This window comes from Liolophura sinensis, chromosome 6 (genome assembly GCF_032854445.1).
Source record: "Liolophura sinensis isolate JHLJ2023 chromosome 6, CUHK_Ljap_v2, whole genome shotgun sequence".
In the NCBI taxonomy this organism is placed as follows: domain Eukaryota; kingdom Metazoa; phylum Mollusca; class Polyplacophora; order Chitonida; family Chitonidae; genus Liolophura; species Liolophura sinensis.
This window is the reverse complement of record NC_088300.1, coordinates 23,371,611-23,396,866: the sequence shown is the minus strand read 5'-3', so window position 1 is coordinate 23,396,866 and position 25,256 is coordinate 23,371,611. Positions and strand designations below refer to the sequence as shown.

Here is a 25,256-nt window from a genome sequence, read left to right as displayed (position 1 = left end):
GTAGAGCGTCCACTTCGGGACCAGTAGATCCAGGATCAATCCTTGATCGAGTCACACCTAAGACTTTAAAAGGCGTTCAGCATGAAGGGGATAGTGCAACGACTGGTTCACCCGTATCAGTATAATGGCTCGGGCAGGGCAGCTTGCTTGCCTTTGGTAAGTCGTCTCAGTGAAGCAGCACTAAATAAAAGAGCGGTGGAAATCTGTCCTGCAACAAGGAGGCACATTACACGTACATGTACCCTAAGGATTCCTTCGTCGTCATATGACTGAAAAATTGTTGAGTACGACGTTAAACCCCAAGCACTCACTCACTCCATACCTTGCCCTGCACACACATAAGATCCAAATGTCGGAGTGAGCACAACAAAGCAGCACATATTCTGTACTATCAACAGGCATATAAACCGACAGATCAGTAATTACCTACCTCTTCGTGTTTGACAATCTGACTCGGCTTTACAGAAGATAGAGTTTCTGAAATGACAGTCCAAATACATGTATATGCAACCTTCCTTGATTACAACACTGGTGATTAGGTACAAATTTAATTACTCATTTCATTGATGTTTCCATTTTCATGAATTTTTCATTTCAATGACTGGTGTGGTTCATGGATGGAGGAATGTGGAATGTGTGAAGGAAAACCAGAGTGCCCAAGGTAAACCACTACACGTACCCTTCCTTCTAAAGCTCTTGACTTTAATCAGCAGCCAGAGGTGGATTAAAAAAAAAAAACATTTTCTTTGGTCAAGATGGGGGCCACATACATGTGTAGGCAGAAGGTAAATTCTTGCTCCATGTGAGCCATTGATTTCAACAAAGGCCCAGAAAGAAAATGAATACCCTAATTCCTTAACTTTTTCACAACTTTTTCATTGGCCAGTTTCAGGGCTTCACAAAAAGTATAATTTTATCAGTAAACACAGTATAATACCTTCAGTATCTGCTTGAACAACACCTTGCAAACATGTGAAAAGATTGACGAATTACAGTACACAAATTTCCTCAAAATTTCCAAAGGTCAATTTGATGCCTGATACCAGTGTAAGATTAATGCTGTACTCGAATGCCCCAGCATTCTTCCCACATATTATGTTAACGAGCATATTCATATGATTATGTTAATGAGCATATTTAACAATGAACAGGTACCCAGAATTTCCATAAATAAATGTAGTTCCCTCTCCTTGGAGAGCTGGTGAACACCACAGAACACTAATCACAAAAGAAAATAAACTTCTAAACATCAATTTTGCGAAAAAAAGAAAAACAGAATAAATTATAGAAAACATATTATCTTAGCACATATTCTCACCTAGTGTGTTTTGGTCTCTGGCGAACTCCTCTGTAACACCTGACAATGAAGCCTGTTGTTGTCTGGCAAGTTCAGCCTGCTGTTGCAACAACAAGTGCTGTTTGACCTTCTGTTGTTGTTGCACATTTTGAACTTTGACCTTTTCAGGAGGTGCTTTATTCTTGCCTTTCTTTTTCTTTCTCTTGTCCTCTTTCTGCGCTCCACCAGACTAAAGAGAGAACATATGCTCACACGTAACCACTCCAGTACAGGTTCTTGTTGGGTTAGGATGTATCAGTGCAGTAAAATGCATCAGTCCAGTATTTCTTTGTTGTTGCTCTTTGATTTGGCCCTATTACAATGCTGTTAAATTGTTTAAATTTGAAGGACTTTCAATTGGCAGTCAAAAACGTTTTTTTCAGCACAAACACAAATTTGCTTCAGGCCGCTGACATTACCTACTGTCTGCACTGTACATAACTACCACCATAAAGAGTTCACACTTTTAACTGAAAGTTTTTGAATCAAAAAAGAAAAAACCATAAGTAACGGAAGTATTGGATATTGTTTTCAGAATTATTCCAATAATTATTGATAAAAATTAAGTTGCATGTTCAACTCCTGTTTCCTCAATAATGGCTGCAGCCTTGTTGGAATATTTGTCAGTTTTAAGGTTGGACGAAACCGGAGTTCCCTTTGTAGTAAACCACCTCACTTTGCCAGCTACCTGACAAACCTCTGAAAATACCACCACTTACGAGCTAACCAGAGCTGGATCTGAACCCGCAATCTCATCGGGCAATCCAGAACAACGCTAATAGCCTACTGAGGATGCGAGAACCACCATGATACTTCATACTTCATGATCAGTACAAACGGTGAACCTGCACACGGATTTATTCCAAGGGATGTTGATCATTTACTTGTATCTAGACACACACATGTAACAAAGTCACCATAAAAGTTAAACACAACAGTTATATGCAAATTCAGCATCTGGATTTACCAAATGGCAGCTGTTTACAGCACATATGAACTGCATTATAGGCAACACAATGCGGTCATACAATGACAACATAAAACGCACAAAGTTGTAAATGAACATGTTGGTGCAGAAACTAATCAATACTGTATGTGAAAGTTAACAAAAATAGACATACAGCCAAAATCTCCATGCGTAACTGTCTCTCCTCTTCATCTTGATCTGCATACTTCTCCTTCATCTTTTTCAACTTACTCTAGAAACAAAAATGCCACAATTCAGATGGTTTATTTACACTTCTCATATTAACCATCAATAAATGCTCACCAAGCATGCATTATTATTTGATAATAATGAGTCAGGGATAGAAGAAGTTCCTCAGACTTTATTCCCGCCATTTACAAAATATGCAATTATACATATATTTACGTATGGTGGATAAACTTTCAATTCTATTCAATTCAGTATATACTTTTGTGTCATCTTATCCAAAGGTCTTCTGGTGATTTCAAAGGATTTGATACCTTATCATGTGGGTCAGAATGCAGCAATGTCTGTATACTTCATGTAAGTTGGTTTCTGTGTTCATATGCTAGGTAAAAATGCTATTATGAGCTTAAGGGCACATTGCAAACAAATATTTCTTTTTAAATAGCTAGGTTTATCTTTGGTATATTCCAAATATTGGAATGACTAGAAATATATTCATAATAATGTTTACATTATTTTATAATTACATCAATTTTTGAATCTAACTCCAGGATCCAGGATCATTATTAAATGAGGTGTCACTAAGGTTTGGAGATGCTTTTACATGTACTGCATTTTGCCTATAAACCCACTGATACTATGAGACCGAGACAGTATATGCAAAGTATTTGATCAATCCTTTTATTCATAGCTCAGCATGGTACAGTGTATGGCTGTATACATACGCTGTAATACTGATATGGCATCACGCCCTAATCATTCATTCGTTTCTGGCTGACCCAAACTTGGACATCCTTTTATTCATAGCTCAGCATGGTACAGTGTATGGCTGTATACATACGCTGTAATACTGATATGGCATCACGCCCTAATCATTCATTCGTTTCTGGCTGACCCAAACTTGGACATCCTTTTATTCACAGCTCAGCAGGGTACAGTGTATGGCTGTATACATACGCTGTAATACTGATATGGCTTCAAGCCATAATCATTCATTCGTTTCTGGCTGTCCCAAACTTGGACATCCTTTAAATCAGTTCAGGTCACCTGTCCAGATAGCCTTAGCTGTATCACAGCCAAACACCCACCTTTTGTCCCCTCTTGATTGGTGCTTGCTGTGGTTTAGGTGCTTCTGGTTGCGGACTCTCCTCTGTGGTTGAAACTTCAGTGGCCTAGAAGTAGATTAGTTTGTTCACCACCTTGATAATGAGGATAGCTTGTCACATCCGTAACAATACCCAGACAAAATGCTGCACTACCCTTACCATTATAAGGTGTACTGGAGGTATACATCAGGCACATCTGAGGTGTACAGTTGGGGTGTAGGATATCTGAACTGAGGTGTGTCTAAAGTATACTTGAGGTGTATTGAAGGTGTATCTGAAGTATTGCCAATTACGCAAATTAATATCTCAAGCACACCTATAGTACACCTCACAGAAGGTTTACCCTATAAATTTTAGGTAAAAAATAACATGCCTGAGGCGTAGCTAAGGTACAGCTGTGGTGCATGCTTACAGGCAAGGTGAATGTACACCATTTTCACTTTCATTTTGACAGAAAACAAGCTCAAAGTAATTAAATATTGGCCGTATAAATTGTAGATAAATTTAAGTAAGTTTGTAAGTGCATGCCGTTCTTTGTTTACAGTATCTGTAAATCTCAGCTCTTTTACAACAACAACAGTGATCCACATTTACAGCTTTCTAGCTGCTTGATCAAAATTTAGTGCTACTCCTTTTCTATGCCATTTATTTGACTGGTGTTTTATGCCATACTCAAGAATATTTCATTTTTATGACGGTGGCCAGCATTATGGTGGGTTCCTATTAAGAAGGAAAATGGGCAAAGCCCGGGGTTAATCCCACAACCATCTGCAGTTTGCTGGCAGACCTTCCCACTTAAGGCGGAGAGGAAGTCAGCATTAGATGGACTTGAACTCACAGCAACTGCATTGTTGAGGCTCCTGGGTCATTACACTGCGCTAACGCATTAACCACCTAAGCCACAGAGAACCCTAACTAAGCCTTACTGGTCGCTAGCGAAGTGGCAAAAAGTGACCATTTCCCCAGTGCTTTAACACTGGGCAGCCATTCTAAAAGGGTGATCACATGACCCTCAACTTCCCACCTGTCTTACAGAACACGCACATTGTTCTGGGCAGCCATCTTGGAATAATCAGGGACAAATATATCCATGCTCTGTGATTGGACTGAATGACAAGTGAGTATAGGGTGAGACAAAGGCTTATATTTATTTACTAAACATTTTTTCTTTTCACAAAAACACTTGCAACTTTATACTCACCATTTTGTCTGAAGTAAAATGTCGAAATCTGATCTTTTGTTTTAAAACTTTAAAAAAGTTTCTAAGGTGTACCTGAGGTACATGACCACTAAATTATAATCAAAAACTCTCAAAGTTTCTAAGGTGTACCTGAGGTACATCTTCTAGGGGTTGATTTTTTTCGAAGTTGCCGATGTGTATTTAAGATACATTATCTCATATTCAAAAACTGCTCAAAAACTTTCAAAGTTTCCAAGGTGTACCTGAGGTACATCTTCTAAGTGTTGGTTTTTTCCCAAAGTTCCTGAGGTGTAGGCATTTGGCTGGGGTGTACTTGAGGTACAGTTGGCCTACACCTCAGATAATACAGATGTGGTGTACACCTCATCTATGCCTCACACCAAGTAGTACATGAGCTGCACACCCACATACACCTCATCTATACCTTACACTGAGGTGTACAGCTCATGTCTGTAAGGGTAGGTGTTTACAAAACTTGTACTTTGTAAGATTAATTGATGCCCCCTCCCTCCGTCCCATTTCCCTGAACAGATGCAAATCAAGATGCTCCAACTGTAGTGGGGTATAAAAACATAAGATTCTGCCTACAAACATATCATATAAGTAAATGACATTTGGTTAAATATTGATATTTGCCTCTGATCAAAAATCTCAATGTACTGAAGAAACTGAAATTTTATATCAATAGAACGAATGAAGATTTTATTTTTTTTAATGTGGTGTCATCTTATGCATACTTCCAATATGTAACAGTCTTGCATTCTACACTCCAGTTGTGAAAGTCATGTTATTTCAAGATATTATTATTCAGACAAGGACAGGAATAGTATTAGGGAGAAAACAATGGTGGCCCCACCTGTTCTTGATCTTCCGACTGTGTTTTCAGCCATGACACTGCATCTTCATCTTCGTCACCCTTGTCATTTACATGACCTCTTGATTTCTTAGCTTTTTTCAGCTGCCTAAAAATGACATAGCACTTATTAAGCATCACTGTAATGAAATTACATATAATTAATAGTAATGCAGGAAACTAAGTCAACAGAGCTTTATCCTGCAGACCAGACAACCCTGATAACTCTGTATTGGAATTCTGTATTCTGTATACACAAAATTACTACTTATATTAAACAATTACCTCAAGAAAAATAAGATCTAGTAAAACTTACAACCACCATTCATTTCTATGTGATTTTATACCAACATATGGTTTAATTTTTGGAAGCCCCAATGCCGTATCTGACCTCAAGTCAATAATGTCTAGGCTTCAGAATTCTCCAGACATAGCAATTTATTTATTTATTTATTTGATTCGTGTTTTACGCTGTACTCAAGAACACTTCAATTATACGACGGCGACCAGCATTAAGGTGGGAGGAAACCGGGCTGGAAACCCACGACCATCCGCAGGTTGCTGCAGACCTTCCCACGTACGGCCATAGAGGAAGCCAGGATGAGCTGGACTTGAACTCACAGCGACCACATTGGTGAGAGACTCCTGGGTCATTACGTTATGCTAGCGCGCTAACCAACTGAGCCATGGAGGCTCCGACAAAGCAATTTTTTTTTTCTTTTTGATTGGTGTTTTACGCCGTACTCAAGAATATTTCACTTATACGACAGCGGCCAGCATTATTGTGGGTGGAAACCGGGCACAACCCGGGGGAAACCCACGACCATCTGCAGGTTGCTGACAGATCATCCCACTTACGGCCGGAGAGGAAGCCAGCATGAGCTGGACTTGAACTCACAGCGACCGCATTGGTGAGAGGCTCCTGGGTCATTACGCTGCACTAGCGCGCTAACTGACTGAGCCACGGAGGCCCCGACAAAGCAATTAAACTCTATATTAAAATACCAATGCCCTCAGAGACAATGCAAATCAGTGACAAATAATTATTTCAAAAAAATATCTTACCGCCTTTGTTTTGCTGAGAGTTTTGCCCCTTGTTTTTTAGGCTGAAAATCAGGCCAAAATCAGAAAGCAGACACACCATTAAATTGCACATTCATCACAAAACATTCTTACTTTTAATGATCAGGTAAGAGCTGAACACATTCTTTCAAACATTTCCATCACAGTCTGAATATACAAAGAAAACCATTAGCAATGCAACTTATGACATTATCATCTCTAACGTAAGTTAAACATGTACCGTAAGACTCGAGTTAGAGACTAGCCACTTTCAGCCACTTAGAGCACTCAAGATTGTCTTTCATTTCGTACAATGTCAAAAGTTCAAGTTGTAGATCAAGTCTAGCGTCACATTTCTTCTCACCCGACGAAGTTAATCCTGCATACCTGTTCTCCAGGCTGTCCGTCTGTCTCTGTATCCTCTGTTCCTTCCACCTTCTCCTCTTCAGTGACGGATAGGGAACTGCTGAGTCGCGGCTGGAGAGAAAACCTGTTCAACACACAGAAGGTTCACAGGGCTGATTGACAAATCCTAATACATGCACAAACATCCAACCGGCAAACTGGGTTAATCGAAAACAACAGGGACAGACATATAAGATACAATGATTTATTTTATTTATTTATTTATTTGATTGGTGTCTTATGCCATACTCAAGAATTTCACTTATACGACAGCGGGCAGCATAATGGTGGGAGGAAACGAGGCACAGCCCGGGGAAATCCACAACCATCCGCAGGTTGCTGACAGACCTTCCCACGCACAGCTGGAGAGGAAGCCAGCATGAGCTGGAGTTGAACTCACAGCGACCGCATTGGTGAGAGGCTTCTGGGTCATTGTGCTGTGCTAGCGCGCTAACCAACTGAGCCACGGAGGCCCCAAGATACAATGATTTTTTTTTTTTTTTTTTTGATTGGTGTTTTACGCCGTACTCAAGAATATTTCACTTATACAACGGCGGCCAACATTATGGTGGGCGGAAACCGGGCAGAACCCGGGGGAAACCCACGACCATCCGCAGGTAGCTGACAGACCTTCCCACATACGGCCGGAGAGAAAGCCAACATGAGCTGGAGTTGAACTCACAGCGACCGCATTGGTGAGAGGCTTCTGGGTCATTGTGCTGTGCTAGCGCGCTAACAAACTGAGCCACCGAGGCCCCAAGATACAATGAGATCCCATGGCTAACACAAAAAGCAGGACTGACAAAGTTTAACTGGAATTATTACTCCAGGAAACCTTCAGCCTACTTCCTCAACTTTCTTGCAAATAAAAGTTAATATTTAAAAGCAATTTTTCAGAACATGTTTATTTTTATTTTGGAGATAAAACTACATGTACAAGGGTTGAGCTGGTTAACTTTAGAGCTTCACAGAAAGTAACTTTTAGCAGCCAAGACATAGTAATGCTCTCAGAGTATGCCTCAAAAAACTTCATGTTAAAAAGCAATTAAAAGTTGAAATATTCCAGTGCATATCACAACAGGCATAAAGATTTGTTGTACTTGTCGGAAATATTGTTTAATTTCTTTATGAGTACAAGCAAATGGTAACGACAAATTGTATTTTATCCTGTCACTTACTTGTCCCCTTCTACATGTTGTAAACTGATGTTTGTGTCTGGGAAAAGGTTTTCACCATCACTTTCATCTTCACTCTTCACTTCCCCTGACAGTTCATCAGCAGCTGCAGCAAGGTTGTCTCCCTCAGTCTCACTTTCCCCAGAATCCTCCTCAGCCTCACTTTCATGCCCACTGTTAGTTTCTACGGTAACCTCGCTTTGTAAGGAGTCAGCAACCGACATGGCATCTTCTTCAACTGTTTTCACTTTTCGTTCTCCCAAATGACGGAAAACACTACCTTCATCAAGCTACAACGAAATGGAAGACTTCAAAATTTCATATCTCTGATGCACCTAAACTGTACATAAATACATACACACTGCAGACACTCGTCACATCTGCAAAAATGCATTAAAAATACAATTCAGTCATTCAATTCAGCAAACTACAACATGAAATCATTCACACAAATCCAAAATACAATGCTAACAGTTACCATGGTCAAAAAGCTGTACATTTGTCAAACATACCTTAAACAGGAAACCAAAACCATATACAAGATAGGACGGTGGAAGGTAATTCTTCTTGCCTGAAAGGAAATATTCACAGAACTAAAATATGACAGAGATGTATAAGGTGAATCTAATTGTTGTCAAAACACATGTTAACTATACTGCTTTCAGCCAGATGAACAACAACGTACATTTCAAACAATTATGGTGATACTCTGGAAGGATACACAATTTTGTTGTATTATGACAAACACCATACATCTTTCACCAAAACTTCTATAACAAGTTGGAAACAACATCCTACATTAAACACAAGTGCATGTGAAATGATACAGTTTATCTTATACCCTAAAAAAGATTATGTCCAATTCCACAAACACAGCTATATCTTCACAGCCAGGAAATACAAAGTACTGTATATTTAACCTGAAGTTTAGCATTCTTAAAATGACACTTCAATTTTGCTTCATTCTTACCACTGTAATTTTTCAACTTATAATCGTTTGCAATGTGTTTATTCAAGCAAGGTGTGTTTATTCAAGCAAGGTGTTTATTCAAGCATATTTAGCATCATTTAGTTTAGACTGATAAAATTATACTTCTTGTGAAGCCTTGAAGGTAGTCAACCCAACCTATTTAGTTTTGTCTTAAAAATCAATTAAAAAGCTACAACTTCACTGAAAGTTGCTCTTTCATATGCAAAAAAGATTGAGGAATTCCTTCATTCTACAGTGCATACTTGGAGTTGTTTTGGTGAAGCTTGATTTCTTATAATAAAAACTTGTGCTGGCATCGAAAGTGTGATATTTTCGCCTTTAATATGTGCTTCTAATGGTGCATTTTTACACAAAAAAAGTTACGCTGATATACAGTATATGCCCTGACAACGAAATGTAACAACAGATTTACAGGTCTCTTCTATTAAGATCACCACGATATGGCTGAAATATTGCTGATGTGGCATTACGCCATAATCATTCATTCATTCATTCATTCATTCATTCATTCTATTAAGAAAATTTCATTCCTTCTATGCAGCACCCCTAGAACTCACCTCTGATCATGAAGCTACCCGTGGTCAGGTACTCCCCTGTGGGGGCAGTCTTGGACACCTGGTCAGGATAGACCCACCAGGCACTGGTCACAACCTTGGCATCCCAGGCTGCGCTGTTACAAATAGCCATTGTGCCAGCTTCATTAAGTGTCTTAGGGGGAATAGGGTCACCTGAGGGTAGAGGGAAAATAGGGTCATCTGAGGGTAGAGGCCGCACATGTCCAAGTCACACTTTAAACAAATACCTGTATACGTACAATACAAATGATATATATCAATATATACTATTTTCATTATGTTTTGTTCAAGCTAACATTTCTCACTATGAGGTATTTAATGTACCTACTTGTCTATCATTAAGTTCGATGCCTTGACAGGCAGAGTGTCACCCAATAATGTAATCCTCAGGAGAAAGAGGAATAAATTTGCTAAAATTGATCATCAATATTTAAAGACTATAAGACAATCAACAGATATTTAGCTTGTAGTTTAAGGGGTTCTTGAGTCTCTTGGAGTTTTCAACTAACCTGTGTTATTTTTGACAATAACAGAACTGGCTCCATGGAGGTCTGCGTGAACATACACATCTCCTGCAAAAAGATATTTCTAATTCTTTCAAATGAAAATTAGATAATAAAAGTGACAAGCGTTTTTGAAAGTGTACATATTCTCTTCCAGTTCAAGACAATAAAAAATGTGAAGTCAAAAACGGAACAAACACAGTTGAAAATGGATGAAATAGGCCAAAACTCAAGGTTGGTCAGTAACTTGTTATAGTGAAGCTATAAACTACATATCCATTCAAAGTAACTATCTGAAGTTGATCTGTTAAGTCATCAGATCATCAGATGGGTGAAGTAATGTACCAATTCAATATGATGAACCACTATGAAGAAAGAATCGGAAAACTGATTTCTAACACACTAAAGAACTCACAGATGATGTAAATTTATGGGCCCCTCAAGTCCCCGTAGGATGCGAATAAGATATTCTTTATTCTTGCTATCACAAAGACAGACTCAGCAATCAGTAAGTGGGTGGTCTCACTTACCTGATCTGAGGTATCGCTTGACGAGTGGGTGGTCTCAGAAATTGTCAATCACTTACCTGATCTGAGGTATCGCTTGACGAGTGGGTGGTCTCAGAAACTGTAAATCACTCACCTGATCTGAGGTATCGCTTGACGATTAGCTCATTTTGTTGCTGATCACGCCCACCAATTACAAGGAAATTTTCCGAGCTGATAAACCACAAAAACTTCTCAAACCTGCCAGAAATACATAACAGAATATCAACAATTTCTGAAACAAATACTGCCAAATATGTTTTACTGTGTCTTCCAAATATGCTTATACATGGTCACCCACAATGTATTAATATGCTGCCCTGCTCATTTCCTTTTTCTGAAATCAACTATCCTGCCTATCAAGAAATACTAGTGTTTACAAGGTTTCTTACTGCAGCATTCAAGACCCAGTGTATGATGAGATTTTGTGCTGATGTTTTACACCTGTGTGATGGAGCCAACCTTTTGGGGTTTGATAAAATGACCTTGGGTTTTGAGTCCATGCTTCTACAGTACCACTTGACTCAAGTGAAATTCCTCCATAAGTAGATTTAAGCTACCCCAGCTCATCCCACTTCTGACATCAGTGTGACGAGTCGACCCTGTTGGGGTTTGGAGTCCAAGCTTTTACCAACAGACTGATGGGAAATTCCCTCCAGTTGGAAAGGTAGATAGTACCTTAAGCATACACTACCCTGTTACACCGAAGAATCTATCTACTTCATCAATGAGTTTGAGAACATGCACTCTACATACCAATAGGTCTTCCTTGTCTTGTTGATAGACACAGCAGTGGCCATGTCTTTCAACGTCTGTTTTGTTTTCTTCTCAGCTGATTTAAAGGCCTAGTGATAAAAGAAATTACTCACAAAGAAAATATCCATAGGTAAAACAAAAATGGAATTGATAAACATCCAATTATAAGGTAAATCATGCCTGGCCCAGAAATGGTACAAATCCAAACTGCTGCAGACTTTTTTTTACTCAAATGAAATAGTCACTTAACGTAAGATAACTTTGAATTCATGTGATTTATTATTTATTTATTTAATTGGTGTTTTACGCCGTACTCAAGAATATTTCACTTATACAACGGCCGCCTGCATTATGGTGGGTGGAAACCGGGCAGAACCCGGGCTGGAAACCCACGACCATCCGCAGGTTGCTGACGGACCTCCCACATACGGCCGGAGAGGAAGCCAGCATGAGCTGGACTTGAACTCACAGTGACAGCACTGGTGAGAGACTCCTAGGTCATTACGCTGCACTAGCGCACTAACCAACTGAGCCACGGAGGCCCCCGAATTCATTTGAACTTACACCAGTATGGGTTTTAAGTTCAAGCCTGTCACATGGTACAATGGGAAAAAAAGGAAGGTTCTACAGTGCATATGGACGACTACACGGATCAAAACAGTTTTGCTGGAAGGGACATTTGGTTACCTTAGTTGAGGCATCAACTGTTTTCTGCTCCTTTTTGGCAGCTTGTTTCTTTTTATCAAAATATCTGCAAAATAAACGGACCCAGGAGACTCATATTTTTTCTAAGAAAGTCCAGTAATTCTATTTATCTTGAAAGTTCCAAATATGCTTCTAATCAAATGGCAGTGGTGTCATGGTTGTGCAGGCACATGCCTACATGTATTTCTCAATTTACAGCCCTAGTCCACAGTGCATTTAATATCAAGCTAACAATAGCTATACTTAGACATTGCATGTATTTACTTTTATAAATTCAGAGTTTCTAGAGTACATGAAAGTGTTCAAAATTAGGACATCAGATCAGCATACTTACTTTCTAGAATTAGCATATGCACTCAGACTAAGGTCAATATCCACTCTCATTGGTCGAACTGTGTCTTCATCTTCCATGTCACTACCTGTGTATGGATCGCTGAAAACCAACAATTTATTTATTTATTTGATTGGTGTTTTACGCCATACTCAAGAATATTTCACTTATACGACGGCGGCCAGCATTATGGTGGGAGGAAACCGAGCAGAGCCCGGGGAAAACCCACGACCATCCGCAGGTTGCTGACAGGCCTTCCCACATACGTGAAAACCAACAACACCCGATATATATACTAATGTAACTATATATCATACAATGACAAGAGATCACAAAATAATCAACATTCACCAATGTAGCAGTGATGAACTGACTTTTTTTGTCCGCCAATCAGTACTAGACCTGTTTGCTTGCACTAAACTAAATGAAAAAATAGATCTGCCAATGTTAACACCTTAAACATGACCAGACTAACCCCAAGTGACCCACTCTCTTGCCTTCGAACAGTTATTTCTAGTCAAGCAAACATTAAGCACTTCTTAGAAATTGTCTGATCTTTCCCACACAGACAAGGCTAGCCCATTTGTAAAATGAGCACATCTTAGATGCTTACCTTATAACAACCTGGAAATCTTTTACTACAGACAGATCTGTATGCCTAGCTGAAATCACAGTGACGAGATACATTGCCATGGTAACTGGGACATTGTGCACCATATAAAACTGACCTGAGAAGCATGGTCATGTGATTGGTGTCCAGCTTGAGGGATTTGATAGCCCCGGCCACAGGGTCGCCCTGTAACTGTGCCTCCTTCACTAACTCGTGGATCTCTGTCCAGTCAATCTGATTGGCCAGTGCACTCCGCACAATCAGAATTGCACGGTCTACCTTAATACAACAACACCAAACCTTCATTTATTGTCTGAATCTTACATAAGGCATTAATTTGATAACTACAACTGATTTTAGAAGGGAGACAAATAATGTATCAATTTCGGAGGTATCATATGAGGGAAATTCAACATATTAAAGAGACACAGAATCGATGCTGATTGGCTAACAGAGGAGGTCAGGTGTCCTAGGTTTATGCCTTCAGCTTCAGCAATGCTTGAATAAATCTACCATACCTAAAAATCAGATTAATCTAGACATGTCCATCTCTCATGCCAGCCAATTTGTGAAGATTCTGTCCCCCATTAAACATTAAATACAATATTCCTCTTCTCCACACAAGAGAAAAATCGGTTACTCTAAATCTTCAACCTTTTCAACTACTAAGGGAGAGTCTCCATTGGAATTTATACAATTGGAATACAAACAATTAGTATGAAAATGACACTAAAAATGATTTGCTTGTGTCACTGAAAATGCAAGCTTCAATAAAGCTCTGCGGGTTATTTCTCTACACCCCATAGTTCTCTCAGGATGTTTCAAAATGTTGGTTACAGAGGCTGTTGAAAAGAGTGAAGAATTAGAGTATAGTGTATTAAGCAATGAAATATACCTACTAAAGCAGTATTGTTAACGATATTTTAGGCTTTCTAATTTCATCTATACAACACTTTCTGTGAAGTCTACCAGTATGTATTCCTGTGTATCTCTGTTCCATAAGATAAGTTAATGTCGCATGAGGGCAGTCCTAATAAATGACCTTATTCCTGATAGATTTTAGCCCTACTCTGACTTAAAATAAAACTTCAATGAACAGTCACAAATTTTGAACAGCAAAATATTCTAGGGCTGCTTTCATAAACCACTGTATATCACATTTCTCATAACTTAAACACTGATGAATGTGATCATGACGACATAGGACAAATGCATGTAAGAGCAAATGCTAATACAAAACTTACAAACTGATTTGTGGAAGATGAGTCATGAGTCTGCACTACATTAAAGTCAGCTTTATGGTACTTGGCATATTTGTGTATTAAAAAATTCAGTGCTTACATTATTTTTACATATTTATTTTTTCATTCATTTATACTTTACCATTTCTAAATTCATCTCAACCAACTGGCCTTTCAAGAAATCAACTTCCTGAAAAAAAAAAAAAAACACAATGATGACAATTTCAAACAAAGTATTTTCAACAAAATAATACTGATATGTAAAATGGAAAATTGTAAGACTGGTCTACTGGAAAATAGTTTATTTAACACTGACATTGCGATGACAATAGAGATAGTGTACAAGAGCTTCTGAGGCCATGTGGAAGGTGATAGGGTATCAGCGCAACAGTGTTAAATATACTATTTTCCAGTAGACAAGTCTGACAACTTTCTATTTTAGTTCTTAATCTGGATGTCTAATAACCTTCACTGTTACCATAGTGATGTGTGTCTGTGATCAACATTTCACCACAACAACACTTGTACACAGAATTTACCAATCATCTTGCACACTTCACATTTTTACTCAGGAAGATCCTAGTTTGTTAAATACATTGATCTCATATGCTTTTTGTTATACACTTTAGAAAGCATTAATCAGACAAAAGGTATATCAATAAAACTTGTCTTGGCATGAGGGCAAAGTTATATGTAAAGTTCTACCCAACAGATATTCTTTTCATTATGTTTCTCTATACACAGATATTTATTTATGTGATTTCTCTTTTATGCAGTACTCAGGAATATGTTACTTATATGATGGCTCTCAGCATTATGGTGTGTGGAAACCAGACAGAGTTCTGCAAAAATCCACAAGGTTTATTGAAAGATCTACAGACAAAATTTTAACATATGGATTTACTCTTAATTGGGGCCTCCATGGCTGAGGTGGTTAACACGCCAGCATGGCGCAATGACAAACAAACCTCTCACTAATGCGGTCACTGTGAGTTCAAGTCCAATTCATGCTGCCTCTCCAGGTGTACATGGGAATGTTTTCCAGCAATCTGCGGATGGTCATAGGTTTTCACTGGGCTCTGCCCAGTTTCCTCCCACCATAATCCTGGCCGCCGTGGTATAATTGAAATATTCTTGAGTACAGCATGAAACACCAATCAGATAAATAAATAAATTAACTCTTAATGCCTACAAGTAACAGTACACTTGTTTATACTGACCTGTTCTTTTTGTAACTGATCCAATCTCTTTTCGTGATCTTTACGAACATTTTCCAGCTTTTTCAGAGCAGATTTTTCCTAATGATGAAAGTAACAATTAAAGATTTCAGAACACACAAAGTTTTGAAGTATTGCATTACTTCATTATCTACTAGAAACTGAGCTTTGTAGGCTGACAAATCTTCATATTACAAACAACTGACAGTCTTTTCACAAGCAAATGTTTTAAAAGATTTACAGTTAAATTCTCAAATCAATGATTTCGTAAGGTTTTTTCAAAAGCCGAATTTGTTAATTTCATTCATCTGTTTGTATGTACATGAACATCTTGTTCACAATTACAACTTTGTCAAGGCAAGAATTTATATGAACAAAGGATTGAACACCTGACTTTCTCACCTGCTGAAGGGCTTTCATATCCAGTCTCTGGCCTTCCAGTTTTGAGAAGTATTCATCCACTGCCTGAACAAAAGAGAATTTTCTGTTTACACCTGACATGCACTATGTGAACATTACTCTGTTGATGAGGCGGTCGGTATTATACATAAACCTGGACACAGTTTTCAGTTCTGCTGGTTTAAGTGAAACAATTACTCTATTTGTGTGAAAGAGTAAGAATAAAAGAAAACAATAAATTTATCAACACACTTTTCGACTGGGCTAAAAGTGAGTATGTTAATTCAAAATGTTATTATTCAACACACGTAAGACTAATTATAAAATGGCAGATGTACAGCTGACTTTCAATCAAAAATTTACATCTATCATTTACATTTTTGTTTTCACATAATATTTTCCCTTGCTAAGGGCACCAAAATCTTTGTATTCTTTTACTTGTACAAAGTGTACAAAATATTGAATATAAGTGAGTTTTCAACAATACCTTATCAAAACTTTCAAATTCCTTGTAGTGTTTTTCTGCATGTTGCTTATACAGGTATGGATGAAATTCGTCATACCTGTAAATAAAGATAAGTCCATAATAATTAATAATACCACAACACTGAACACAAAAACTCAACAAATGACTGCAAGGAAGTATAACTATAATCTCGATTTTGAGCAAAATTATGTTCCTGAAGTCATAAACAGCAATATCACAGACATTCATCACAATACTGATCAGGTTTACATTATTTACAATTAGTTGGTATGCAATTTATTTTATTGCTGTTTTTAACCCAATAATCAAGAAACCTCAGCCTTAGGTGTAAACCACGGCTCTTCACCAAGTCTGCTTCAAAGCTCCCGACTTAAAGCAGCAGCCACAGCATTGAGAGCTGGATTGGAAGGCGTGACCTCCAGGGAATGGATACCTTGAAAATTCCCTCACCTTGTCCAAGGCTGATATTGCATATAGTGAGTTTAGTAAACCCCACGTCTCATGTGACCTAGTGATGAGCATCTTAACAAGCTTAGGTCAAGACTTAAGAATGGTACTTGTTGCTGCCTCGCTTGGCGCTCAGCACTGAGACGTCAGACCAAGCAAATAGGACAGGTTGGCCCAGTGTCAGTGTAATGTGACTTGATGGGGTGTTATGTCTGGCGTCTTCTGCATAATATTTATGTGGCGGCAGCATTTGGTGTCATGGACTGGCCTTGCCACAAGAAGACACAGTATATGTACACACACCCAATGACTCCCCGTCGTCATATGACCCCATATGACAAGAGTTCAGGTGAACACAACATATGCCCCAACAAATGCATTTGTTTGAAATGTGCAAAAGAATACCAGCAGCATTGTGGTGAGTGTAACCCATGAGGGGAATCTTCATGGGTGTTGATGATAGTTATGTGATAACCACGACAACCTCACAAGACATACAAGAGGACAAATGTGTCCACCACAAATTAAAACTCTATGTGAGAAAACTGTTGGAGTTATAGCCCGGACAAGAAATTATATCTAGTTATATAGTATATATAAAGAATATGGCTATCTGGTGACCATGACAACTGCGAAAACGGACATATGTGAGTCGCCACACATCGTCATCTGTGTATCTATGCATTCAGCAAAAATTAAAACTCCATTTGTAAAACTGTTGGAGTTGTATCTCAGACACGAATACTGACAGATGGACAGACGGACAAAACCGCCATAACATATTACGCTCCATCTGTTGGCGGGAGCGCATGAAAGCTGTTAAGTGCGACATTTAACCCCAAGCATTCATTCTTAACCATGTGGTCAAATCCTCTCAGATTCAAACATATAAGAAAGATGGTCATGTTTTAAAATAATGATGGAATTAAACGTACATGTAATAAGATGTACCGATATAGTGCTCTGTTCACACAGTAACATGTCAGTAGATATTTTTCCCTGGGCAAAACTATCCACATAATGTCTATATGAAAGGAGCAATATTTTACCCAAAAGAAATCCTACAGTTCCTACACATATCTGAGGTATAATAACAAAAAGACTTCAAACTTACGTTAATAATTCTCCTGATTCCCCCTCAGCCACATTTGGCCTTTTTTCACATTTCTGGATAATATAACCCTGAAAATCAAACAAAAAGAAGTGTGATAACAAACTAAGCACAAAGATTAATTACTTATATGTGTTTATACAAACATTACTTAACGAGAAACCTTTAACCATGGACATTTTTTGTAGATACATGTATATCAAACAGGACAAAGAGAAAAATATGCACAACACAAATCTATCACTGTATCTTACTTCATTTTTAAAGTTTTGCAGACTTACTTTTGATGATGAGGAAGGTTGTGAAATGTTGTTGAGTAGAGTTTCTCCTTGTGACAGACATGTAAACAACTTCTCAAAGTCTGAAAAAGCATGCAAAAAAAAAAAAAGCTGCAATAGTCTGAACACATAAACTGGATCACAGAAACTACAATGACTGGAAAAAAGGTGACCAGAACATTGATACAAAGACAAGAAGACTAAAGTTTCACTCATTCAGGGCACTTCCAACCACTTTACAGGAGAAATGTTTCAGACAAAATCATCACAAATCAGGTTCAAGTTCATGACACCATGAATTTAATATTTATCTAATTGCTGTTTAAATACAAATTTTCATTTAAAAGACTGTCAGATGACCGAGTGAAAGAAACTGATGCATCTGTGGTAAACCATCTACTTTCTGTGGTAAACCATCCACTTTCTGGGGTAAACCATCTACTTTCTGGGGTAAACCATCAACTGTCTGGGGTAAACCATCTACTGTCTGGGGTAAACCATCTACTTTCTACATCTGACATACTGATATGTACATCATTTTGCTGAAAGACAAGTGGTCTTCAACAAACATTTGACCGTGCAAACAGGCAAACAAGCATTGCTAACACTTTTAAATCACCAAGGGCCAGTTTCATGAAGCTCACTTCAAGTTTACCTTGAGTTTACCCTTAACTACCATGACGACGTAGAGATATAAAGTGCACTTAGCCAAGGGCTACTTAACGCTAAGTATGCTTCATGAAACCAGCCTGAAGGCCAAAAGCACAGTGAATGTAGGTGTATATCTGTGCTTAGGTTTTGTATGTTGTACAAACAATCTTTCCGTAATAGGAGGGCAAACTGAAAAGCACAGTGAGAAGATTTTCTTAAGGGGCCCTTATGTAAATACCTGTTTCTATGTCGAACGATTTTCCCATTTTCACTAAATCGACAAAACCGCCTTCCCGTAAACAATGGTCCAGCAGAGCAGGACCAAATTCTGGAATAAAAAGAAAGAATCGAGTTGTTACTTAAATGATTTTTTTTCAAATGATGTTTGTTTTGTATGATTATATCGATTTGGGCACAGTGGATATTACTTCAACTGTCACTATAACAAAATCAAATTCATTTATAATATTATAATGTCAAAAATTTGAAATATGAAAAATATGAATCACAATTTATGCCCTGACATCAAGACCAAGTGTTGCAACTCACCTAACTGTGGCATGAGCACCTTCTTGAGGGGATCTCCATCCTTAGCAGATAATAAAATCTGTCTCAGTCTGTCAGAATAGATTTGCAGGTTGGGTAAAGATACATGCATGCACACCGTGTCAAATCTGACCATACCTGCATCAGTCTATCTCTGGTCTGGTCAGTACATGTATTTCCAGGTTCAGGTACATTTTATTGCATTTAAGACATCCAAATTTATACTTCAATACCTCACAGTAATTGTTTCAACATGTAAACCTGAGCATACATCTCCAAATCATTAAATGTAGAGCCTGAAAAAATTTTATTCTGGGCTCTGCGGACTTATCAAAATATATGCTGAATTAAACAACCTTAGTACTATTTTTGCATAGATGAAAAACAGATTGAGAATCTATAGTATTAAAAGGAGGGACAATTTATTTTCGTTTCACTTCACTTCTTCATATTATATTAAGTCTTGAAGAATGGGGATAACAGGGCATGTAGCTGCTGAGGATTGAAGAAAGCAAAGCAACAATATTTGTTTATAATGTTCTTGACAAACTTACAGTAAAAAAAAACTGTAGGGCAGGCTAAATCAACTTTGAATCCTATAGTGTAAAAATTAGCACACCCATCACTTACTCCTTTTTGTTTTTTGGGTTTTTTTTTGGTTTTAATCAGCTGTAACATTTTAATGTGATAAGACAAAGTAAATTTGGTTTCTAATTTTATGAAATTGGCACTAAAATTATGAATAGTGAATACAACACATGGGACACATATCTATCTCAGTGTTATAGGCTTGTCTTCAGATGTACATGCTTCGCTGCACATGATATACCTGTGCTAATGTGCAGCCATCTTCATGTGTAACTGAATAATTCCCATAACTATTACATGTACACAGACACAACTCTAACTGCTCTTATTGTCTCACCACACGTTCATAGTCCTAAATAATTGAGTTATACCCTAAGCACTCACTCACTCACTCCTACATGATAGGAAAGTGATTGTGGTTAAGAACTAGGTGCTTGCTGTTCAATTGCTAGGACACACGAGGTGTGAATTTTGTCCCCCTGCTTCTACTGTTCATGATCGGCAAATTGCTGAAAGACCTTCCCACTCATGGCAGGAGAGGAAGCCAGCAGAAGCTGGACTTGAACTCACAGCGACTGCATTGGTGAGGAGCTCCTGGGCCATTACGCTGCACTAGTGTGCTAACCAACTGAGCTTACTGTTCATGAAGTCTAAACCTTGTTGAAGACCACTTGTCTTCTACCACATCTGTCCAGCACATGTGGGAAAGTTTGTCAGTAGCTTGCCAAAGGTCGGTGGTTTACCTCTGGGACTGTCATCATACATGTATACTAAAGTGGAAAATTCTTGAGTATGATATTAGACAGTAATCAAACTAATCAAATAACTAATTAGTCCTACATGAAAGAAAAGTATGAATTCTGACACCAACATATGTGATAAACCCGTACTAAATACATGTACATCACTGCTTGCAGGACTTGGGGTCACAAATACTGGCTCATCAGTTCAGGGTTTTTATACATTATAGGACCATCACTCCTTAAATGTGGTATCCATGGCAACGTGGGGTTGCTGTAATCAGCACCATACCTCTCCTCTGTAAGTGACTCAAACTGTTTTGTGGTGTGGATGGGGTATGTCTCTCGAACTGCAAACTTGACATCCTTACTGTCATCTGTCCTGGCACGGAGTATATTCAGTATTGTATACTCCGAGTCTGTCAACACCAGGTTACCCTGCCCAGAAATACAATGTACCAGATTTATCACTGTTACATAGCTAGTGCTGTATTTCCAAACATAAACTTTCAAAAGCACATAAAAACCTTAAAATGACACTTTTAATGCCAAGGCTTAAGTATTTCTGTTATAAAGAAATTTATCAAATTTCACCAAATAAAAACTTAACAGGAATGAAACAATCAGAATCAAGCAAGATGTGTCACTTGAAAAATGCTTAACTTTAGGACGCACACAGTGTTTTTTTTTTTATATATTTTATCAAACAATTGGGCTTTTCTTCCTCAAAATATTTCACTAATCTGACAAAAATCCAATTGAAGTGTGGAGGAAATGTCAGTTCATAGATCCTCCAACTTGCCGCCAAACCAATCTAATTTCATATTATTCACACATAACTGTCCAAAACAAAAAATGTTAAAAACACCATAATATCACGGAAATATCTGTCATGAACATTATTTTTATGAATACCCCAACAACACTTTTTCTTTCAGCTTTCACGCTAACTATATTCAAATTGTTCAAACTTCACTATTTAATACTGTTTGATTTTACAATAGATCACTTTCTTACCCTGTCATAGAGCTCTACTATCAGATGATAGGCCGCTTCACCAGAGCCAAACTGAAGGTCCACAATCCGATCCACGCCCAGCTGCTGAATTAACTCCAGCCTACGCCCACGCAGATGCTTTCTCAGCTGACAATGAAGAACAAGCAAATTACTTGTACATGTACATCAGTGAAAGAAAGGAAATGTCAAGAAACATTTACATAAACTACATACTGAAAAAAGGTGAACACAACATTCCAACCAGTAAGGAAACTTTTGAAACTGGTTGAGGTATAGCTATACTTTTGCATTCATGTAGCTGCTCAGTGTTGTACAATGCAGTTTTTCTATTAAGAACATTTCACTTGTTTGATAACAGTTATCATCATTAAACCAAAAGTTTGTGATCACATCTAACTGTCAGAATTTTATGATGGAAACGTGTTTAAACAACTATAATCTACATGACAGTCGACAGAGAACATTACTGACTCAATTTACAGTACCTTCATAGAAAAAGCCGAGGGAGCTGGGTTCTTTGGCCAGTCAAACTCAGTGCTGTGAAGTCTAATGCCAGACTCAATCAGCACCACAGCCTTCTGATCAGGCCTGGAAACACAAAACACAAAAGTTAGTAGAATTGGATGAATAATAGTTTATTGTACAATGTATAAACCAGCCAGGTAAGTTTTATTTATTTATTTCATTGGTATATTACGCCGTACTTAAGAATATTTCACTTATACGACAGCGGGCAGCATTATGATGGGACCGGGCAAGTTTTCATGTATATAAGGTAATATTTGTATGAGCATGTATACTATGTCACTGTCAACTACATGTATTCCATCCCATTAAAAACTTGTTCGACAATGCTCTGACAGATGCTCTGGCATTGATTTATGTTTGACAAATGATGGCCCAAAGCAAACATGTAACATTGCTAAAAAAGAAGTGGAAGGAATGAAGCTAAGACTGCTCAAATGAACACATGGGCTGTGGTGGAATGAAAGAATTGCCTGTCTACAGCCTGGATTCAACCTGCACTACACATGTGCTTGAATTTCAAAGACAGGCATCTTATAAAGCACTTGGTCACTGTCATATAAGTGAAAATATTCTTGACTACGGTGTAAAACACCAACTGAATAAATAAATAAAAATATAAAGCATTATGCCACGGTTGTTCAGTGTACTTACTTTGCCAGCCTGACCATGTAAGTTTTACTATCAATGTCATACACATTGGCAACTCGCATTCCAAGGAATCTGCCAAAAAAAAAAAAAAAAAAAACATAGTTGAAGAAATAGTCATTGTTAAGTTAATGAGTGCAATACACTTACAATGAAATCTTCTGAACATGAAACTTTGCCTCAACACAAACGGATGTATTCTTACAATGAGTACCACGAGTTCACACATGTTTGGGCGAGGCTCTCATAACCTAATGTGGTTGGTGCATCTAGATGGACTCAAAGTGCTGTTTTAAAATTCTGATATTCATTGTAACACTGAGTCCATTGCGGTCTTTCAAACAAATCACCTCACATCTGCGACCTAAAAACTTGATGAGGCCGATTTCAATAAATTCCGAGCTGTCAGCATCTGCATAAAATATACATGTTCTTTTTTATGCCTTTTTGGTTTGAATTACGAAGACCAAAGTCGTTCTTGCAAGCGGCTGTGGAAATATAATAGTTTTCTATAGGATTTCAATGTCAAAACTCAGATGCATTTTAAACTCTGGAGTAGGTAAAATGACACTTCAAAGTGGCTGGCTACGGTGATATACTCAGAACAGCAGAAGTTCTAACAGTCAGTGTGACCAAAAGGCAGCCAGTGAATTAGTTCTATTGGTGTGGATAGTATTTAATATTAGAGATTCACATAAAATTACATCTAAATGCACAGAGGAAGTGAGTTGGACTACCATAAGTTGGAAGGAGATATGAGTTTGAAATCTACACCATGTTTTTTGAGAGGCGATGATGGATTCCTCAAACCAAAATCCTCTCCTTGATTGTATGCTGCGAAAGATATAAAGAAACACATCAGAGTGCTATGTACATTGTAACTGGATAATTTTCAGTGCTGCGATGTGGGCTGATGTATTGATTTATTTAATTTATTGAAGTTTTACGCCGTACTTAAGAACATTTCACCTGGGAATGAGTTACCCAGATTTCACATGTGCGACAGTGTTCAGCATAACGGTCACAGGTCAAGGGAAAACCCACGGAGTATTGCCTCCTGGGTCATAATTTATTGGATGTGATTGTGGTTACAATGTACACAGTTTAGACGGAGGACGGGGGTAGGGATGTCCGTTTGTGGTGTTGGATTTGTTGTTGTTGTTGTAGCCACTACACACGTTGCAACAGAATGGTCTTTGCTCATTTATTTCTAAACTGCTTTACCTTTGTAGTTCCTTGACAATGGCCTTAATGTCTATAGCGCTGAACCTCGTCTTCATATTTTAAGGTTTTCTTGTACTTTTATATGACAAAAGAACAAAAGTATCACTTCATTTCATTTAAACCATCACATCTTCAACATGCACGTTGTTGTTGGACCCCTTTCCGTATGTTGTGAAACAGATTTCATATGACTGGATGAACAGCAATCCGAACAGCCAATCAACGACGAGGTCTTAAGTCCTCTTGACAGCTTGTTTATAAATAAAGCAACACGTGGACATTCTAAACAATCGCACGAAATCACCATGCACTGGCATCTTTTACACAAATATATTTAGGCTATGTGTAGGCCATATTGTTTACTAATTTCTCCTGGGAAATGAACCGTCTTTCTTGTAATAAAACACAGCCCAAAGAAAAAAAAAATCATAAAATTGTCAAAAACATAAACAAATACCGGAAATTAAATTTCGTAGAGCTGCACTTTATTTCAGTTCTAGCTACATTTTTCACGCCGGAAACAACAAGGTATGCATTAATCGACACTTGATGTCATGGCTTCCAAACATGCTCTGCCCACCAGGATCACTTGTAAATGGGCAAACAACGTGCCGTACACATACGTAGCTCCACATCGCGGTATGGACTGCTTCCATGTTACTTAATTTAAACTTGGCAAAAATCTGAATTAAGAGTGAACGATATGTGCCTACGATATACGTATGACAAAAATTATGTTGAAAAAAAAAAGAAAGAAGTGAATTGATAAGTCACTATTAAGCGAATGCACCATTATAAAAGCAGTTGTATAATCGTCGCTACGACAAATG

At 38.0% G+C, this 25,256-nt stretch overlaps 1 protein-coding gene across 2 annotated transcripts in view; it reads right to left on the bottom strand.

Moving 5' to 3' along the window:
• LOC135466269 (ribosome quality control complex subunit NEMF-like) overlaps positions 1 to 25,256 on the bottom strand; it is a 32,870-nt gene that overhangs the window by 7,537 nt on the left and 77 nt on the right. Inside the window, exons 2-30 of one of the 2 annotated variants that reach the window (XM_064743681.1) lie at positions 24,427 to 24,501; positions 23,209 to 23,277; positions 22,515 to 22,617; positions 22,030 to 22,155; positions 21,305 to 21,450; positions 19,688 to 19,755; positions 19,377 to 19,466; positions 18,491 to 18,570; positions 18,213 to 18,280; positions 16,652 to 16,727; positions 16,168 to 16,230; positions 15,769 to 15,846; positions 14,691 to 14,738; positions 13,426 to 13,586; positions 12,701 to 12,799; positions 12,349 to 12,412; positions 11,662 to 11,750; positions 11,003 to 11,106; positions 10,367 to 10,429; positions 9,840 to 10,010; positions 8,804 to 8,862; positions 8,295 to 8,581; positions 7,099 to 7,201; positions 6,715 to 6,755; positions 5,653 to 5,758; positions 3,578 to 3,661; positions 2,458 to 2,535; positions 1,319 to 1,526; positions 431 to 477 (exon numbers count right to left, since the gene is read on the bottom strand). In XM_064743681.1, the coding sequence (XP_064599751.1) occupies positions 431 to 477; positions 1,319 to 1,526; positions 2,458 to 2,535; positions 3,578 to 3,661; positions 5,653 to 5,758; positions 6,715 to 6,755; positions 7,099 to 7,201; positions 8,295 to 8,581; positions 8,804 to 8,862; positions 9,840 to 10,010; positions 10,367 to 10,429; positions 11,003 to 11,106; positions 11,662 to 11,750; positions 12,349 to 12,412; positions 12,701 to 12,799; positions 13,426 to 13,586; positions 14,691 to 14,738; positions 15,769 to 15,846; positions 16,168 to 16,230; positions 16,652 to 16,727; positions 18,213 to 18,280; positions 18,491 to 18,570; positions 19,377 to 19,466; positions 19,688 to 19,755; positions 21,305 to 21,450; positions 22,030 to 22,155; positions 22,515 to 22,617; positions 23,209 to 23,277; positions 24,427 to 24,482 (2,835 nt within the window). In that variant the 5' untranslated portion in view covers positions 24,483 to 24,501. Of the gene's footprint in view, positions 1 to 430; positions 478 to 1,318; positions 1,527 to 2,457; positions 2,536 to 3,577; positions 3,662 to 5,652; positions 5,759 to 6,714; positions 6,756 to 7,098; positions 7,202 to 8,294; positions 8,582 to 8,803; positions 8,863 to 9,839; positions 10,011 to 10,366; positions 10,430 to 11,002; positions 11,107 to 11,661; positions 11,751 to 12,348; positions 12,413 to 12,700; positions 12,800 to 13,425; positions 13,587 to 14,690; positions 14,739 to 15,768; positions 15,847 to 16,167; positions 16,231 to 16,651; positions 16,728 to 18,212; positions 18,281 to 18,490; positions 18,571 to 19,376; positions 19,467 to 19,687; positions 19,756 to 21,304; positions 21,451 to 22,029; positions 22,156 to 22,514; positions 22,618 to 23,208; positions 23,278 to 24,426; positions 24,562 to 25,256 lie in introns of those variants that run through there. The other variant, XM_064743680.1, reaches the window with a different exon arrangement.